General features: G+C 44.5%; 1 protein-coding gene across 5 annotated transcripts; it reads left to right on the forward strand.

Annotated features, from left to right (window-relative positions):
• Positions 1-746: 746 nt before the first annotated feature.
• Positions 747-16,443, forward strand: LOC123136929 (uncharacterized). Of its 5 annotated transcripts, XR_006467509.1 has the most exons (5): positions 747-915; positions 1,017-1,703; positions 1,931-1,995; positions 13,366-13,516; positions 14,458-14,829. XR_006467509.1 is itself a non-coding variant. In XM_044556442.1 (3 exons), the coding sequence occupies exons 1-2, from the start codon at positions 846-848 to the stop codon at positions 1,700-1,702; spliced, it is 756 nt and encodes a 251-aa protein (XP_044412377.1). In that variant the 5' UTR covers positions 747-845; the 3' UTR covers position 1,703; positions 1,931-3,162. The 5 variants fall into 5 exon arrangements, 2 of the variants coding, with proteins under 2 accessions (XP_044412377.1, XP_044412378.1); XR_006467510.1 differs by lacking the exons at positions 13,366-13,516; positions 14,458-14,829 and adding an exon at positions 16,066-16,443; XR_006467508.1 differs by having other exon boundaries at positions 13,366-14,829.
• The last annotated feature ends 240 nt before the right edge of the window (positions 16,444-16,683 follow it).

The following is a 16,683-nucleotide window of genomic DNA, read 5'->3' on the forward strand; positions in this document are numbered from 1 at the left end:
CATGTAAACTGATCTCCCAAAAACTCAACTCCGTCCAGGCCGCATTCAAATAGACAATCACTAAAAGCTTGAAGCATATGATGATTCCCACCTTCCTTCTCACTTGGCATTAGAATTTCGTTAAAATCTTCAATTGCTAGCCATAGACCTGTAGCATCTCCCTTAAGCTGCCTAAAATAACACCAAGACAAATGACACCGGTCCCAAGCTGGTTCTCCGTAGAAACCGGTTAATCGCCAATCTGACTTATCCCCCTTCATAACCAGAACATTGATAAAATTTGGTGTCATATAGTTCGGAACCACTCCCGTCTCATTATTATAAAACAACACGAGGCCACCAGAGCAACCATCAATTTCAATAACATGAAGGGAATCGAACCCTAAATTAATCCTCAAGTGAATTGCCTTAACTTTGTTCAGATGAGATTCAGACAAAAATATCACATCTGCTCTCACCCGCCCTTGAAGATCCAACAGCTCACGTACCGCCATCGTTGAGAGCATGCCGCGACAATTCCAAATAAGAACTTTCATTATCGTCGACAGTTGGTGCAACGAGGAACACCGAAGAAAAAAACTCTCGGCGACACGAACCGCCAGAGGACAACAAACCCTAGCTATTCTTGCCAGGCGACAACAAGTCTATAGAGAAGCCTCCTCGTTAGATCATCAAGACCAGCAAACTCTAACAGACAGAGACCTCTAGCCAACCCGAGGACAGCAAACCCTAGCCTTCTTTGCTAGGGGACATCAAGTCAAAAGAGGAGAACCCTCATAAGAACATCTTACATAGTTTCAAGAAGAAACTAGCAGGCCACCGGCCGCCGGCGGCGGCTGTCCTGCATGCATGTGTTTATAGAAATGAGCGTGTGTATGAGTCGTATGCGACTGTACTGTGTTAAAACAAACTCAGGTAAGATTTTTAGTGTTTCCGTTCATTATAAGTTCCAACTTTAAGTTTCAAGAGAGTGAGCTCGACCCAAGCTGAACCGCACCGAGATCAAGCCATGACAGTCCTGGCCTTTGGCGCCGCCGCTACCTGGCCGGAGGCCGTCGTCCAGTGCCTCCTCTTCGTCCTCGCCGCGGGTATGCTCGTGGCCCTCCACTCCCTCCCTCGTCGAGTTGCCCATCGTCTCCGCCGCGGCGCCAGCGGCTCCTCGGCCGCTCAATCGCGCCGGCACTTCGCGCTGGGTGCCCAGCTCCTCGCCCGCGCGCGAGCAGCTGCTGCGAAGCCCCCGGGCCCGCTCGCCCGCGCGGCCCTCGCCGAGGCCGACCGCGCCATCGCGCTCGACCCCCGCGACGCAGCGCCGCTGATCCTCAAGGCCCTCGCCCTCGACCTCCAGGGTCACCGCCTCCCCGCGCTGCGCACCCTCGACGTCGCCTTGGCGCCGCCGCTCGCGCGATCCCTGGAACCGCGGGAGCGCGGGGACGCGCTCGCCAAGCGCGCCGAGATCGCGCTAGCGCTTAACCGCCGCCGCCGCCTCGACCAGGCCGCCGCGGATCTCACCGAGGCCGTGCGCCTTAGCCCCGAGAACCCCCGCGCTCATGCTCTGCTTGGCGAGTGCTACGAGAGGAAGGGCCTCACTGCCGAAGCCAGGAACTCCTTCAAGACCGCCGCGTCAATCGACCCATCTCTGGCTACTGCGCACGACGGCCTCCGTCGGACAGGCGCAGGCAGCGAAGTCAACGAGAGTGACTGATGTAAGCAAACTTACCTTGATTCTTATCTTAGAACTTGTAAGTTGCAAAATATCTAGGGTTGAATCACACAGGCTTCGCAAAGAGAGCAGAAGGAGGAGTTATTTTGGTACACAAATTAATGGCCTTATGCATTATGTAAACGAAATTTGTTAGAGCATTGTGAACTGAAATACTGTAGTAAGAAGTCTGATGCCGAGTACTAAATGAAAGTGTTTCTCTCTTTTCAGGACTCGTTTTTATATTGTTATATATTTGGGGGTGGAACGAACGATCCCCTTCAAGACTAAATATGGTAAATGTGACATGTATAATGCTTTGTGGCTTTGCTGTAGTTAGTTACCTTGAAGATGTGTTGCTTACTTTTGGCCCTCTGTTGTTGGTTAACTGAATATGCAATTTTAATCCAATGGGTATGCTGACTATTAGTACCATCTCCCTCCTTCCTCACAGAATGTTGTCCAGAATCCAGACTCTACTGGATGAATATTTGCAAAATCGATAATTGTTTGTTCCTGATATGCCTTAGTTCTGTTCCTGATAGTTATTTTTGGGTTAGTTTAGCACCCCACATAGAGATGCTTTTCAACAATCAACAAGTTTGTACAGCAATAGGACATATCAATCACATTATAAGGTATCGATACATGTTTGGACAGCACCTAACCAGGCCAATACACGTTTCCTTACCCACAAAATGGAACTTTAGAGAGAAAATGGAATAGAATAATCGGAAGCTACAAATGGAAATAATAACACACTTCAACACCCGAAGATGTGGAGGGCAAGCAAGTACTCTGCTGAATAACTCCACAACTCAGAAAAAAAATGCCACGAAAGATGAATTGTAACTAAAGACAACTGATATACCCCTTTTCAGAGCATCTCTAGCAGACCCCGTATAGCGCCGACCCGCAAAACGAGTTTACAGTTCGCGGAAAAACGGCTATGCGGGCCGGCGCGGGCGGCGGCAGAGTCAGACCCCGCATAGTGGAACTGTAAAACGGAATATTAGAATATTCATAGTACCGCAAAACCGATGCGGTATTATCTGAATTTGACACATATGCACATATTCAGAAAAAATATCAATAGCACAATACAACAATCATCCGCATTACAATAATTATTCAAGTCACCGAAGCAAACTAAATAATTCAATATAAAACTTGTACCGAATACAAATCACACGTGAATTAAATGAAAATGATTAGAAAAATGAATTTTGTTACTGTCCAGCCCTTTGCCAATGGTGCTCAATGAGATCCTCCTGAAGCTGAAAGTGGGTGTTTGCATTTTCAATCTGCTTGTAGGTCTGAAGAAAATCTCTAATGCGGTTAGGGTCTCTAGCTGGTTTGACACGGCTACCAACATTGTCGTAGAAGAACTCCAAGTTCATGCCTCTCTCATCTTCGAGAATCATATTGTGAAGAATAACACAGCATGTCATGATGTTTTTCAAGGTCCGACAGTCCCAAAAACGAGCAGGACCACGAATAATGGCAAACCTAGATTGCAAAACCCCGAATGCTCTTTCAATGTCTTTTCGGGCTGCCTCTTGCACCCTTGCAAATTCACATTGTTTCCTAGTTTTGGGTTCTTTGTGAAGGAAATATGTCCTAGAGGCAATAATAAAGTTATTATTTATTTCCTTATAATCATGATAAATGTTTATTATTCATGCTAGAATTGTATTTACCGGAAACATAATACATGTGTGAATACATAGACAAACAAAGTGTCACTAGTATGCCTCTACTTGACTAGCTCGTTAATCAAAGATGGTTATGTTTCCTAACCATGAACAATGAGTTGTTATTTGATTAACGAGGTCACATCATTAGTAGAATGATCTGATTGACATGACCCATTCCATTAGCTTAGCACCCGATCGTTTAGTATGTTGCTATTGCTTTCTTCATGACTTATACATGTTCCTATGACTATGAGATTATGCAACTCCCGTTTACCGGAGGAACACTTTGGGTACTACCAAACGTCACAACGTAACTGGGTGATTATAAAGGAGTACTACAGGTGTCTCCAATGGTCGATGTTGGGTTGGCGTATTTCGAGATTAGGATTTGTCACTCCGATTGTCGGAGAGGTATCTCTGGGCCCTCTCGGTAATACACATCACATAAGCCTTGCAAGCATTACAACTAATATGTTAGTTGTGAGATGATGTATTACGGAACGAGTAAAGAGACTTGCCGGTAACGAGATTGAACTAGGTATTGGATACCGACGATCGAATCTCGGGCAAGTAACATACCGATGACAAAGGGAACAACGTATGTTGTTATGCGGTCTGACCGATAAAGATCTTCGTAGAATATGTAGGAGCCAATATGGGCATCCAGGTCCCGCTATTGGTTATTGACCGGAGACGTGTCTCGGTCATGTCTACATTGTTCTCGAACCCGTAGGGTCCGCACGCTTAAGGTTACGATGACAGTTATATTATGAGTTTATGCATTTTGATGTACCGAAGGTTGTTCGGAGTCCCGGATGTGATCACGGACATGACGAGGAGTCTCGAAATGGTCGAGACGTAAAGATTGATATATTGGAAGCCTATGTTTGGACATCGGAAGTGTTCCGGGTGAAATCGGGATTTTACCGGGTTACCGGGAGGTTACCGGAACCCCCCGGGAGCCATATGGGCCTTCATGGGCCTTAGTGGAAAGGAGAAAGGGGCAGCCCAAGGGGGCTGCGCGCCTCCCCCCTTCCCCTAGTCCTATTAGGACTAGGAGAGGTGGCCGGCCACCCCTCTCCCTCTTTCCCCCTTGGGAATCCTAGTTGGAATAGGATTGGGGGGGGGGGGGAGTCCTACTCCCGGTAGGAGTAGGACTCCTCCTGCGCCTCTCTCTCTTGGCCGGCGCCCCCTCCCCCCTTGGCTCCTTTATATACTGAGGTAGAGGCACCCCAAAGACACACAAGTTGACACAAGTTGATCCACGTGATCTATTCCTTAGCCGTGTGCGGTGCCCCCTGCCACCATATTCCTCGATAATACTGTAGCGGAGTTTAGGCAAAGCCCTGCTGCTGTAGTTCATCAAGATCGTCACCACGCCGTCGTGCTGACGAAACTCTTCCCCGACACTTTGCTGGATCGGAGTCCGGGGATCGTCATCGAGCTGAACGTGTGCTCGAACTCGGAGGTGCCGTAGTTTCGGTGCTTGATCGGTTGGATCGAGAAGACGTACGACTACTTCCTCTACGTCGTGTCATCGCTTCCACAGTCGGTCTGCGTTGGGTACGTAGACAATACTCTCCCCTCGTTGCTATGCATCACATGATCTTGCGTGTGCGTAGGAAATTTTTTGAAATTACTACGTTCCCCAACACTTTGATGCTCTTGACAAATGTGCACCAAGGAGGGTATATACCATCTGCAAGATAGTACCCCTTTGTGTATTCATGCCCGTTGATAGTGTAGTTGCAAGCAGGAGCATCACCACTAGCAAGCCTAGCAAACAAATGAGACCGTTGCAACACATTGATATCATTGAGAGTACCCGGCATACCAAAAAAGCAATGCCAAATCCATAAATCCTCGGATGCTACGGCCTCTAGCACAATTGTTGCATCACGAGACTTGCACAATACATTCCCTGCCATGCCTTCGGGCAATTTTTCCAATTCCAATGCATACAGTCAACATCCAAATCGTCCGAATCATCGAGCAAAACTTCTCGCATGGGCTCAATTCCATCTACATGAACAAAAATCGCACGCCGCTTTAACCAACTATGCATACCACTCGGCACAAGCACAAGTAAAAACTCACCGGCTGCTCTCTGGCGGCGGCGCTCGGACGGCTCGGGGGCGGTCGATCCCGGGCGGCGACGGCGACTAGAGCCGGCTCGGGTCGCCGGATCCGGGGGGGGGGGGGGGGCGGTGCAGCGGATCGGTGGAAGAGGGTAGAGGCGCCCTTGCGGCGCGATTTCGCCCGCAGATTTAGCCGGAATCGCCAGCGGCGGACGGGCGGAACCAATAGCGGGCGGCGGCGGAAGGAGGTGGGGAAAGGGCATGGGCTGAAATGTCCCTCCCGCCAACCGCTTTCCTGGGATACGGGGCACCGTAGGGGCGAGGTGGAAACCTGCGTATTCGCGGGTTGGGGACGAGATTTTGCCGCGCCCCTCAAAATTTTTTACGGGTCGGACACGTTTGCGGGATCTGGTCGGACAGCTTTTCCCGCGCCGACCCGTATTTTGGCGGTTATTTTGCGGGTTGGGGCTTTATACGGGGTCTGCTAGAGATGCTCTAACTGAGCTACTGGGTATCTCAACTGCTTTGTCTATGAACCTATAAGTCCTAAAAAATCAGAGTCAATACTTCAAGTATCTGAAACTCTAAACATATTTTATGTTGAACTTGAAACATCAAACATCACATTATTAAGGTTATGGTGACACTGGCATGTTCAACTAAACATGGTTGTTTCAGAACAGTTGGATATGATGTTCATATATGTACCCCCTCCCCCGTCTAGGGATACTAGTACATCATCCGCAAAGAGCATACACCTTGGGATATCTCTTTGTATATCACTTATGACCTCATCCATCACCAAAACAAAAAAAGTTAAGGGCTCAAAGCTGACCCACGCAACCCTATTTTAATTGGAAAGTCATTAGTGCCGCCATCACTTGTTCGAACACTTGTCACAACATTATTGAACATGCCCTTGATGAGGGCAATGTACTTTGTTGGGAGTTTGTGTTTCTTCAAGGCCCACCACATGACATTTTGTGGTATCTTATCGTATGCCCCAAGCTAATGACCATCATATGCATGTCATTCTTTTACTCTATGTATCTCTCTATAAGTTATCGTACCTAAAAAGGGGCTTCCACGATCGACCTCGCAGGCATGAAACCAAACTGATTTTTGATCACGCTTATCATTCTTCTTAAGCGGTGCTCTCTCTCTCTCTCTCTCATAAACTTAGTTTCACGGTAATTAGTAAAACTTTGGACACCCCCTTGTTCTTGGAGATTGGTACTAATGTACTTCGCCTCCATTCTTCGGGCATCTTGTTTGACCGAAAAATGTGGTTGAAAAGCTTAGTTAGCCATACTATCTTTATGTCTCCAAGTGTTAGGACCGTAGTGTCTGATATTCAGTTATCATCTGGAGATTCAGTTAGCGGTGTAGCGGATCCGACAATACCGTTTCAGTCAGTTAACGGCTATGATGGCGCTAGGACAGATCCTACGGTTGGATGCGATTCACTAGACTGTAGCATTTATTTCCATTTTTCGTATTTTCGCCGAGTGTCTGGTGACAGCCTATAAAACAGCCGGGTTGTGGCTGGAGGAGGGTATCTGATCTTTTCCAGAATTGCTTGCTAGCTACGGCATGTAAACCGAAACTCATACACTTTCCTCTTACAATCCATACAGCCAGATCTTGAATTTCCTAAGCAATTCTCCCAAAACTAGATAGAATTACACCCGCTAGTCCTTGGGTCTTGACAAATTGGTATCATGAGCCATCGTTCTTCGGCAGAAAAGGCGCTGTGGTGGTGAAATTTTCTCAGATCCGCAATTCCCACCCTAATTCCCACCCTTTCTCTTGAGATCTAGCGGCTTGGAGGAGTTGGTGGCGGGGTCCGGCGGGTGGCGCAGGCGGCGGTGAAAATCGGACACAGATCGGCCGAGCAGAAGCGGTTGTTCGAACTCACTGTTTGATCGGTAAAATCCCGCGTTCTACGCTCCGATCCGTGTGTCAGGGCGGCGAATTCTTCGGCGGCGGCAGGATCTGTTGTATTGGGAAGGGTTGCTGAGAATTCAGTGGTAAAATTCCGTACCCATACTTCAGATCAAGGCGATGGGGCGTTCCAAGCCAACTGACGACGCCGAGGCCCGGGAGATGTTGGCCTTGCGCGAGGAATTTGGGGCTCTGCAGAAAGATAATGCTCAGGTGCAGTCGCAGGTGTCTAAACTGCAAGCAGAAGTTCAGGCAATCGGATCTAAACAAGGAGAAATATCAGCGACTGTGGGAGACATAGAAAAAGTGGTCATCGATTTGGGTAAACAGCTATCTGTGATAAGTAATGTTCTGCAAACGCTGGTCAAAACAACCCAGCAAGTCCAGCAGTCAGCTCAGCCCTCTAGTTCCCAAGAAGTGCCCAAATCCCCTACCCTGAACCAAGATCAAGTACAAGAACAGGAGGCAAGATTAGCACAACTAAGACAACAGTTAGCAGTGGAGAAAGAGAAATCCAAACAAGTGGAAGATGCTCAACTTCAAAATCTTCCTCCTATTCGCACCAACACAGGACCTCCTGGTTTTGCTCATCAGGGCAGACTAGAGGCAACTAATTCAGGGGGCACTCCTATGACTGCAAGAAACAACAACCACACACCTGCATTCAATCAGTACTATCAGAACAATAGAGACAGACAATTATGGCAAGGTTACCACAGAACCTATGAATTGGATATGCAAGCCCAGTTCATGAGATCTCTGACAAAAGGACCTAAACTAGAGTTTTCCAAATTCTCTGGTGAAGATCCAGTAGGTTGGATTAGGCAATGTAATAAGTATTTTCAGATGTCAGCTGCTCCTGATGAATACAAGGTCTCTCTGGCTCAAATGTATATCATTGGAGAAGCTGATACATGGCTGAGAAGATCTGGACTGCTCAGGAAACAATTATCATGGACTCAATTTGGGAAAGAGGTCATAAAAAGGTTTGCAGATCATGGATCTTATGATCTTACAGAGAAATTCAACTCACTTAAGCAAGGAAACAATTCAGTTTCTGAATACACAAAGAGTTTTGAAGATCTCATGGCAGATGTGCTGGAAGAAACACCTGAATTAGGAGAGCAGTGGTTTGTTCGATGCTTTGTAAATGGTCTCAGAGAAGGAATTAAATTCCAGCTCAGACCATTAAGGCCACAGTCACTCACAGATGCCTATTGTTTGGCCAAGGAAGTAGAACCCAACCACCCACCCATAAGTGCAGTACCAAAGAAACAGTATACCCAGTTCACAAATTTCTACCAGAAAAGCAATGGCAGTTTTCAGAACAAAAATACTAGTACAGTAACTGTTCCCCAATAGAGTGGACAAGTGAAGCATCCTGAAAGCACTATTACCAACAACTCTCAGAAAATTAGGAAAGTTGGAGAATGTTGGAGGTGTGGGGACAAATGGGTACATGGTCATAAATGCAAATTAATTCCTGATATCCACTTGTTGCAACAGGAAATGGAAGAGCAACAAGTGAGCACAGAAGAAGACCCACTGCAAGAACAAGAGGAAATTCTGGATGAAGGAGAACAGGCCATGTTTATCACTACTCATGCCATGGGCCAACAATTAGCAGTGCCTACACCTACCGTCATAATCCATATTAATGGAAAAAGGGCAGTAGCCTTGTTGGACTCTGGAAGTTCATCCTCTTTCATTAATCAGGATTTTGCTGTTAAGGCTGGATGTCATTTAATCCCAGTCAAACCCAGAGCAATAGCAGTTGCAGGAGGAGGCAAATTAACATCTACTGCTGTCATTCCAAACTGTGATTTCCAATTGGCAAAGACCACATTAACTCACAGCTTCAGAACTTTGACACTTCCAAGTCATGATGTGATACTAGGGTATGATTGGTTCACACTTATGAGCCCTGTGTCCTTCAATATACCAGATAACTCTTTCAGTTTTACTATGGAAGGAAAGAATACAGTAACTGCTGCTATATTCAACACTCCTGACAAAGTAAAAGAAGTTACAGCAGAGGAAGTGAGCAAGCTTTTGGATAAAGGAGCAGAAGGGTTCTTACTGCAAATGCATAACATTATAATGGAAGCTCCTGAAGGATTTAAAACACCCCCTCAACTACAGAAATTGCTGTTAGAGTATGCAGATCTATTTGAAGAGCCACACTCTCTCCCACCACATAGAGATTGTGATCACACTATTCCCCTACAACCTGGAGTTGAGCCTCCTCATTCCAGGCCCTACAGAGTGCCACAACACCAAAAGCAAGAGATGGAAAATCAAATAAAAAAGATGCTGGCTGCACACTTCATCAGACACAGCCAGAGCCCCTATGCAGCTCCTGTTATTCTAGTAAAGAAAAAGGACAACTCCATGAGACTGTGCACTGATTTCAGGAAACTGAATTCTGTAACTGTGAAAAACAAGTTTCCCATACCTGTCATAGAAGATTTATTGGATGAACTACATGGAGCTCAATATTTTTCCAAATTGGACTTGAGAGCAGGATATCATCAAATTAGGATGCACCCTGATGACATTCACAAAACTGCCTTCAGAACATTCTTAGGGCATTTTGAATACTTGGTAATGCCCTTTGGATTGTCCAATGCACCAGGCACCTTTCAAGCATTAATGAATAGCATTTTTGGCCCATATCTGAGAAAATTTGTATTGGTTTTCTTTGATGACATACTGATTTACAATAAATCTCTCAAGGAGCACATGGAACATATTGAAATAGTGCTCAAAATACTGAAGGAAAATCAGTTATGTGCCAAAATGTCTAAATGTGTCTTTGTAGTACAGCAAGTAGAATATCTGGGACATGTGATTTCTGAAAAAGGGGTAGCTACTGACCCACAAAAAATCAAAGCAATTGCTGAATGGCCAATACCTGAGAATGTGACAAAATTGAGAAGTTTCTTAGGATTGGCAGGCTACTACAGGAGATTTATTAAGGGCTATGGGATTATATGTAGGCCATTACATGATTTGCTGAAGAAAGGTCAGTTCTCTTGGAAAGCAGAACATGACAAAGCCTTTGGTCAACTCCAACAAGCTCTCACTACAGCTCCAGTATTGGCACTGCCTGACTTTTCAAAACCATTCATATTAGAAACTGATGCATCGGGAAAAGGAATAGGAGCAGTATTAATGCAACAGGGCAGACCATTGGCTTACTACAGCTCCTCCTTATATCCTAGAAATGCTGCTCTGTCAACATATGAGAAAGAAGCACTAGCTATCCTAGAAGCACTTAAGAAATGGAGGCATTATCTCATAGGCAATGAGCTGATAATTAAAACTGATCAGCAGTCACTCAAATTCATAACTGATCAGAAGATTACTGAAGGAGTCCAGCACAAATTAATGATGAAATTGCTGGAGTTCAATTTCAAAATTCAGTACAAAAAGGGTGTACAAAACAAGGTTGCAGATGCCCTCTCCAGGTTGCTACCTTCCTGCATGGCCATATCCGTGGCTACTCCAGTATGGGCACAAGAACTGGTAGACAGTTATCAGGAAGATCCTGTAACTAAAACTCTCTTGGAACAACTGCTGTTGCAACAAGGTCACACCAGGTCTGATTATAGTTTAACTGCTGGTATTATCAGATACAAGGGAAGGATCATGGTGGGTGATGTGGCTGACTTGAGAACAAGACTTCTTACTGCTTTGCATAGCTCTCCAGTAGGTGGACATTCAGGAACAAGAGCTACTTATCAGAGGGTCAAAAGTATATTCTACTGGCCAGGGTTAAAAGCAGCTGTGGAACATTTTATTGCTGCATGCCCTGTTTGCCAGAGGGCAAAGCATGAGACCTGCCTGCAACCTGGTTTATTGGAACCTCTCCCTATGGCTGACATGGCTTGGCAACATATATCCATGGATTTCATAGAAGGGCTACCTAACTCTCAAGGCAAGGAGGTCATCTTGGTAGTAGTAGACAGATTCACCAGATATGCACACTTCATTCCACTGTCCCACCCATATACAGTATTGAGTGTGGCACAAGCATTTGTAGATAATATTATCAGACTACATGGACCACCCAAACTGATCATCTCAGACAGAGACAAAATCTTCACTAGTAAATTGTGGAAAGATATCTTTGCTGCCCTGAATAGTGAGTTGAGGTACAGCACTGCCTATCATCCACAAACAGATGGCCTAACAGAAAGAATCAACCAGTGTGTGGAAACATACCTGAGATGCATGACCACTGATCAACCCAAGAAATGGTCTTCCTGGCTATCTCTAGCAGAATTCTGGTATAACACTACTTACCATACTGCACTGAAGATGTCCCCCTTTCAGGCATTATATGGCTTTCCTCCACCACTAATCTCTGAGTTAGCTATTCCTGGCCCTGAGGATGAAGAAGCACAGTCCTTCTTAGGGGAGAAACAACTAATGTTGGAACAATTAAAGTCCAATCTACAACAAGCTCAAAACAGGATGAAGAAATATGCAGATATGAAGAGAAGTGAAAGAGTTTTTGAAGTGGGGGATATGGTGTACTTGAAAATGGCACCTTACAGGCTTGCTGCATTTGGCTTTCGTGGAGCTTTGAAATTACAAAACAAGTTCTATGGTCCCTTTGTGATCACTCAGAAAGTGGGCAAGGTGGCTTACAAGTTGCAATTCCCTGATCATGTGAAAATTCACCCTGTTTTTCATGTAAGCTAGTTGAAGAAGCACATTGGCTCAAAAGCCATTCCTAGCCCTAACTTACCAATGGTCACAGCGGAGGGCAAAGTCAAGACTGGTCCAGCAACAGTTCTCCAAGTTCGGCAAGTGCCTAGGCACAACAGGCCAGTAGTGCAGTGGTACATCCAGTGGGAAAATTTGCAGCCAGAAGACGCAACATGGGAGGATGCAGACTTCATAAAGTACACATTCCCTGAGTTTTTTTTGGACCACTACACAAGGGTGGAGAGACCAAGAACAAGCGCCATGAGGACATGTCGTTTCTCAAGAAGGGGGAAATGTCAGGACCGTAGTGTCTGATATTCAGTTATCATCTGGAGATTCAGTTAGCGGTGTAGCGATTCCGACAATACCGTTTCAGTCAGTTAACGGCCACGATGGCGCTAGGACAGATCCTACGATTGGATGCGATTCACTAGACTGTAGCATTTATTTCCATTTTTCATATTTTCGCTGAGTGTCTGGTGACAGCCTATAAAACAGCTGGGTTGTGGCTGGAGGAGGGTATCTAATCTTTTCCAGAATTGCTTGCTAGCTACGGCATGTAAACCGAAACTCATACACTTTCCTCTTACAATCCATACAGCCAGATCTTGAATTTCCTAAGCAATTCTCCCAAAACTAGATAGAATTACACCCGCTAGTCCTTGGGTCTTGACACCAAGGCCTCTCCAGACCTCAATGGGTATACAATCAGGGCCCATCGCCTTGCCTCCTTTCATCCTTCTTAAAGCCTCTCTGACCTCAGACTTCTGGATTCGTCACACAAAATGTCTTTTGGGCATAACGAAGTTGTAATTACATTAGTTGCACAGTGTGTAATGCAGTCTTCTGTCTTTGTGCTCTGAATAAAGAAGAGTAAAGCAGAACTGGGATGAAGGAGCAGCGCGGTGGTCTTATTTGAATTCGAGTTGTGGAGGGGAGGCGATGGATGAGGACCCGTTAAGGACAACCATAGTATATTGTCTCTTGGGCTATAGCAGGAAGGGAAATGTAATCAGAGGAGGAGAAGGCCAATCCTACGTGTAAGGGGGTGAGAGCCTGAGAGGAGAATGAAACGGACCACCACCACCAATTCCCTTCATTATAGTCTTCATAGTAGTACAGATATCAACAGAAAATTATTTTCACTGGAGGAATGTTAAATTGGACTATTTGTGGCATCAGTTTTGTTTTATTTTACAAATTTGACCTGGGGTATTTTTTGTTGTGATAGGTACATTAAGGCTTTCTTTTCCTGCTAGAGCTCAGATGGCGAATCTTTGTCATGTAGACATGTACAGAGGACTAGAACAATCATATCAGTCATGATATAATTTGTAGTGCACATAGGGGAATTTATTGAGTGTGGTGTTTCTGCAATACAGGTACACAATCCATCTCCACAGCCATAGGGCAACAAAGTTAATCAGTTAATTGTATCTTTGATTCTCGCATTCTACTCTTGGATGCCTTTATTAGCATTTGTTTCACAAATAATGGATTTATTTCTTTTCTCATCATCCTTTTTTTGGAAAAAAAACTTGTAAGGGGACCCCAAACCTATAGATAGAAACCTAAAATTTGCCTGTTCATCCTTATTTGTCACTGTTGCAAGGGTGATCTGTCAGGACCCTACTGAACCAGTATCTATATCATATAAGGAAGATACCGATTCAGTTATCTGACGGTAGAACTACTTCGAGCACCAGATGGATGAATGGCTTTGATCCATTTTACTTAGTCGCATTTACTTCAGTTGATACTGTTTTACTCTGAACTTTCACTAGTCATTGTTTATCTTCCTCACCATTGTAAGCCAGGCTGGCTATATGTATTCTGTTTGATGCTTGAATGAGTAGTAAGAAAGGAGGTAAACTAATTTCTCTAGTGTACCGTAGCTAGATTTTGCTCCTCCTTCAGGCAAGATTCCTCGTTCAATCCCTTAATCGGGGACGAACCTATCCAAAATTCCCCACTTGCGTCTCAGTCCTTACATGACTCCCTCTGATCCTACTCACATTTCTGTTGACATGATCCCATTTTATCCTATGAAGGAGAAAACCGGTGCATGAATCATGCATTTTATTTAACCTTGACCATACAGAAGGTCAGAAAGAGCATGTTTGCATAGTTACTGTACTACTACCTCCATTCCAAAATATAAGGCATTTTGGTAGACTAGTTTAGCATGCCAAAACGTCTTATATTTTAGAACGGAGGTAGTACAAATTAATGCCTACATGCATCCTGGCAGTATTCAACAGGCCTGGCAGTTCATTTCTTTGCTAGCACGGACGATCTCTGTTATCTGCGCTACAAATTGCAGGCAAAGGACATAGCAGCTCACTCTGAAGCTGAGTTATATTCAGAGCTGTATCAAGTAGGACGTCAGGTTGGTGACATTTCGTCCAACCTCTACCAGAGTGTTGCTGCTCAACTCTGGTTCAACAACTGCAGGCATGCAGCACTATGTTGGCGAAACATAGCAGAAACTGACTGGTGTTGTGCCAAATGATCAAAGCATTGGCTGGTTTGCTGAAACAGAATATTGCTCTCATGCTCTGTGTCCCGTAAAAAGAAAGATTGGTAACATCTCGTCAAGTTATTGTGCAATCACTGGTTTTGTGACGTTGTGATGATGTTGGGCAGTTACATGTTGTGTGGACTGCTACTTTTTTAATGGGGTTTCATCCGTCTATATTTCCTATCACGGATGGAGCGTTGAGGCCTACCCTGGCCGTAAGAGAGGTGACACTCTTTCATGTATGCTTATGTTATGCATCTCAGCCCTGAAAACATATTACCAAGACTCGTCAGCATTAGTATGACAGTAAAAAAGTGCAAACTGCATTGACGAGTTCTCCCGGGTCGCCTCCACCCTCGGTACTGGCAACTTGATGCCTCCCAGCATCTCATCCCCCTCCCCAGCAGAAACCCCAGGCTCCAGAGATGACCTGCTCCAGACCATGAAGTTCTCATATGCAACTGTCCTATGTGATATAAATTTATCCAAAACCGTGTTCCTCATAAGGCCTCGTTTGGCACAAAGGGATCTGGGAGGATTACGGAGGAGGGGATTTGGGAGGATTTGGTGAATCCCTCCCTTCCACCCAATCCCCTCAAAACCCCTTGAATCCCCAAAACCCCTCCATCCCCAATCCTCTTCGTTTAAAATTTCTGTTTGATAGGCAGGGTTTGCCAAATTGACATAATATGGTATAGAACATCTAAAAATCCAATCTTTACAATGTAACTAACTCCCTTATATCCTTGCTACAGAATTGTAAAGGCCACCTAATAAAAATGAGAAAAGTTGCTACAGGGGAATAATTTAGTTGTAGTTTTTCCCAGCAGCAACATAATTTTGCATGACTCGAAATCAATATATCATCACAACATCATAATTTATCATAACAACATGACTTCGAAACCCAAATCCCAGGAATCATAATTTATCATGACAACATGATCTTTCGCAGCGACAACAGTTCATCACAGCCCCAACATAATTTTGCAGCAAAGATAACACAACACAAGTACTTCTGGAATAGCTCAAGATCAGTTATAATTTCGCATATAGATATATCCATCTTTTGGTGTCATGATCATCTATCTTTGAGAATCCAAGAGAAAGTTATCCCTCCAGCTTGTTTATTGTTGCTTCTTTTGGTGCTTGAGAACCCGATGAAACAAAAAGAGATGAATATTAGAGTGCCTTCAGAATAACTTATAACTATAAGTTTTGCTAGATGAACATTAGAGTGCCTTCTGGAACATAAGTAGGCCTGTAGTACAGCAAGTTTCGGGAATAGAACAAGCAAGGAGTATTGTACTTGTAGTAGGAGCATTGTACTACTAGCAAGAATGTATATATTAAAGCAAAGTTTCCAGCAAGCAAGATTAATTTAATTTTTTCTTCATTTTCTTTTTGTAGGTGCGCAACAAGCAAACAGGAGTACTCCAACAGTTTACAAGATCAACAATTTTATTGAAGTTCGATACTACTCCTGATTTGTTCCAACAGCAAGCAAGCAAGGAGCAAGATCAAGCAGGCAAATTTGTACTCCTGATTTTCAGTGTACAATGGTATCAAATTTTCAGTGTAGACACTCCGGAGTAGCAAAGAAATTTTCCATGTACAAATTCATTTTACTCATTAGAAGCTGGGACAAGACCAAAGGCCACGCTCTCTTGATTATTCAAGTTTAACTTGACAGGATGTTAGGACAAAGGACAATAATATTCCAAGAAAATCATGCAAACTACAGAAGCGACCAACAACCATATATTAATACTTCTTACAAGGAAAAAAAAGCAGCCGCTGCTATATAGTACGTCTTGCACAAAGCAATCAGCCGCGAGAGCTAAGCTAGTTGAGCTGATCATGAATTGACATATATATATAGACCCTTGAATCAGACGGTCAAGGGTAGTTTTCTCGGATCCACATCAATTATATCCTCTTTTTTTGGCAAGACAAGGCAAAATCATATAACCATCAAAATTCACTACTACTCCCTCCGTTCCTAAATACTTGTCTTTCTAGAGATTT

The sequence above is a fragment of the Triticum aestivum genome, chromosome 6B (genome assembly GCF_018294505.1).
Source record: "Triticum aestivum cultivar Chinese Spring chromosome 6B, IWGSC CS RefSeq v2.1, whole genome shotgun sequence".
Taxonomy (NCBI): Eukaryota; Viridiplantae; Streptophyta; class Magnoliopsida; order Poales; family Poaceae; genus Triticum; species Triticum aestivum.

Excerpts from the sequence above, each read along its gene's own strand:
- LOC123136929 (XM_044556442.1), top strand. The coding sequence starts at position 846 with ATGCATGTGTTTATAGAAATGAGCGTGTGTATGAGTCGTATGCGACTG. Across the intron at positions 916-1,016 it reads CTGTGTTAAAACAAACTCAG|TCCTGGCCTTTGGCGCCGCC; the intron begins GTAAGATTTTTA and ends AAGCCATGACAG.